The sequence below is a fragment of the Benincasa hispida genome, chromosome 10 (genome assembly GCF_009727055.1).
Source record: "Benincasa hispida cultivar B227 chromosome 10, ASM972705v1, whole genome shotgun sequence".
NCBI classification, from domain to species: Eukaryota; Viridiplantae; Streptophyta; class Magnoliopsida; order Cucurbitales; family Cucurbitaceae; genus Benincasa; species Benincasa hispida.
In genome coordinates this window covers 14,658,808-14,661,749 of record NC_052358.1, presented here as the reverse complement: position 1 = coordinate 14,661,749, position 2,942 = coordinate 14,658,808, and the positions used below count along the sequence as shown (strand labels likewise).

General features: G+C 39.5%; 1 protein-coding gene across 1 annotated transcript; it reads right to left on the bottom strand.

Moving 5' to 3' along the window:
• Nucleotides 1-1,956: 1,956 nt before the first annotated feature.
• LOC120088704 (zinc finger protein ZAT11-like) lies at nt 1,957-2,739 on the bottom strand. The gene has a single exon (XM_039046127.1). It carries the CDS (start codon nt 2,554-2,556, stop codon nt 2,080-2,082), a length of 477 nt encoding a protein of 158 aa, XP_038902055.1. The 5' UTR covers nt 2,557-2,739; the 3' UTR covers nt 1,957-2,079.
• Between the last annotated feature and the right edge of the window lie 203 nt (nt 2,740-2,942).

The following is a 2,942-nucleotide window of genomic DNA, read 5'->3' as shown; positions in this document are numbered from 1 at the left end:
AATTAATATGGAGAGATATTATAAAAGAAAAACAACGATAGAGGCATCGTCTTAAAAAAGAAAAATGTTTTGAATTCTGATCAATCTTATACAAAAATAAATCTAGAAGAACTACCTGTAGATCTTGGTCTAAGATATCGTGAATGCAATGAATTTAGTCAATATTTGTAAAGAAATACTGTAGAAAATTTGAGAATTTGATAATTAGTCGTTAATGATCTTGCCCTTAGTGAGGGACGGATCATTTAACCTTGGGGTCGGATCATCTTACCCTTAGTGAGGGTTGGATCATCTAACCTTTTCAAATCAACTCACCCTTAAAGAAGGTTGGATCATCTTACTCTTAGTGAGGGTCGGGTCATCCTCCCTTAGGGAGAATCAGATCATCTTACCCTTAGTGGGGAATGGACCATCTAACCCTGAGGATCGGATCATCTTGCCTTTAATCATGGTTGGGTTATCCTCCTCTGGAGAGGTTTGGAGCATCTTGCCTAGTGAAGGCTAGATCATTTGACCCTATTGAATTGTCTCACCCTTAAAGAGGGTATAAGCGTGATAAAGCATCGATGGATCTTCGGTTGTAAGCATGGTAAAGCATCGATGGAACTTCAGATATCAACTTAGTGAAGCATCGACGGGGCTTCGGACATCAACTTGGTGAAGTATCGACGAATACTTCGCACTTGGGCTTGACGAAGAATCGACGGATCCTCCACATTTGAACTTGACAAAGCATCGACGAATCCTCCACATTTGAACTTGACAAAGCATCGACGAATCCTCCACATTTGATTTTGACGAAGCATCAATGAATCCTCTGTATTTGAGCTTGACGAAGCATCGATGAATCTTCTGCATTTGAGCTTGATGAAGCATCGATGAATCCTCTGCATTTGAGCTTGACGAAGCATCGACGAATCCTACGCATTTAAGATTGACAAAGCATCAGCGAATCCTTCGCATTTAAGCTTGACAAAGCATCGATGAATCCTCTGCATTTGAGCTTGACGAAGCATCGACAAATCCTACGCATTTGAGATTGACGAAGCATCAGTGAATCCTTCGCATTTAAGCTTGACGAAGCATCGACGAACCCTCCACATTTGAGCTTGACGAAGCATCGATGAATCCTCCACATTTTAGCTTAACAAAGCATCGACAAATCCTCTGCATTTGAGCTTAACGAAGCATTAACGAATCCTCTGTATTTGAGTTTGACGAAGCTCGACGAATCCTTCGCATTTAAGCTTAACGAAGCATTAATGAATCCTCCACATTTAAGCTTGATGAAGCATTGACGGATTCTCTGCACTTGAGCTTAATGAAGCATCGGTGAATCCTTTGCATTTGACCTTGACAAAGCATCAATGAATCCTCCACATTCTATTGGCTTTGATCTGCAACCTAAAGATTCCGTCGATTTCAAACTCAATGCTTTAACGACTTTAATCTCCGTATTTTATTGGCTTCAATCTAGTAGTTGTGATGAAGCAAAGGAAATTGAACCTGGTATTGCATATAAGGCAAAGTTCGGTAGACCAAACGCGGAGCATGAAGCAAAGCAAGGTAGACCGGACTTAATTGGTAGTGGAGGGAGTTAGGCAGATCAGACTTAATCTCGCAAATGAGGCGAAGCCAGGAAGACCGCACTTGATCTCACAGATGAAAAAGAGCAATGCAGACCATACTTGACCTTACATATGAAGTGGACTTCTTACGACTAATAGCAAAATATTATATATCTATGATAGACGGAGTGTATATCCTGACACATAGTCTAACACTATCTATAACAATCTATTATTATAATATTTTATTATTAATTATAAATATTTTTAGTAATTTTATCATTTAAAATAATTTTCAATAGAAGTATTTTCTAACACTTTTATCTACGCTAAAATGAAACTATAGATTTCATGTGAATATGAAACCGAGCAAAATTGTATAACCATATTGCAAGAGAAAAAAATGAAGTCTGATTTAAAACAAACAAACAAAAAAAATGAAGTCTCTGTGTATAGTCATCATCATTATCGTAGAGAAATTAAATATTTTATACAAAAAAAATTAGAAAAATTATGTCAAGCAACCGACCGGCGGAGCCATCAACTGCAAGCGAACGAGATCATTCTCCAACGGCGTGAGATTCAAATCCAATCCAACACCTCCTCCAAAACTGGCATCGGAATCGGAGTCATCGGACACGGGCTGAGCAATCGCCGGACGATCATCAACAGGCGGGGGAGAAGAATTCCGATGCCGTCGCATGTGACCGCCAAGAGCCTGTCCAACAGGAAACTCAACTCCACAAATAGAGCACTCATGAACCTTTGTCTTAATCTGATTATTATGAAAAACATCACCGGACGACGGCGACAATTTCGGCTTCCGATGCGAAGCTCTGTGGCCACCGAGAGCTTGAAACGAGGAAAATTCACGATTACAAGTTTTGCAGGCAAAAACTCGGGGGCGAAACTCCGGCACGGAGGAAGAAATCGAGGAATCGGCCATTTGTAATGGGTGAATTGAAGATTCAAGTCTGAATCGCTTCATGATCAGATGGAAGAATGAAATTGAATGGAGAGTGGATATGGAAACTGGAGAAAATTTGCGTATATATATATAGATAAAGACAATGTCGGCAAAATGTCTTTGGGATTAAGAAATTTGAAGGTGTGGACTGAGGATGCGGCGGAGAGAGGATTAAGGTGAGCGCGTAAGATGAAGAAGCAGAATTAGGCCGGAAAGTGCTGCGACGGTTCTCATTCTGATTCTGTTGACAGCAATTTTCATTTTTTTTTAAATTGTTTTTTTTTTTTTTTTTGGACTTTTCTTACTCAAAGCGCGTCGCTACCAAAAAAAAGGAAACACCCCAAGTACACTAAACCTATGATATATTAAAAAATAACTATGAAATGTTTCTATCTTTGGCAACTACC

What these genes read in the sequence shown, in the direction of transcription:
- LOC120088704 (XM_039046127.1), bottom strand. Translation starts at nt 2,556, where the DNA reads ATGAAGCGATTCAGACTTGAATCTTCAATTCACCCATTACAAATGGCC.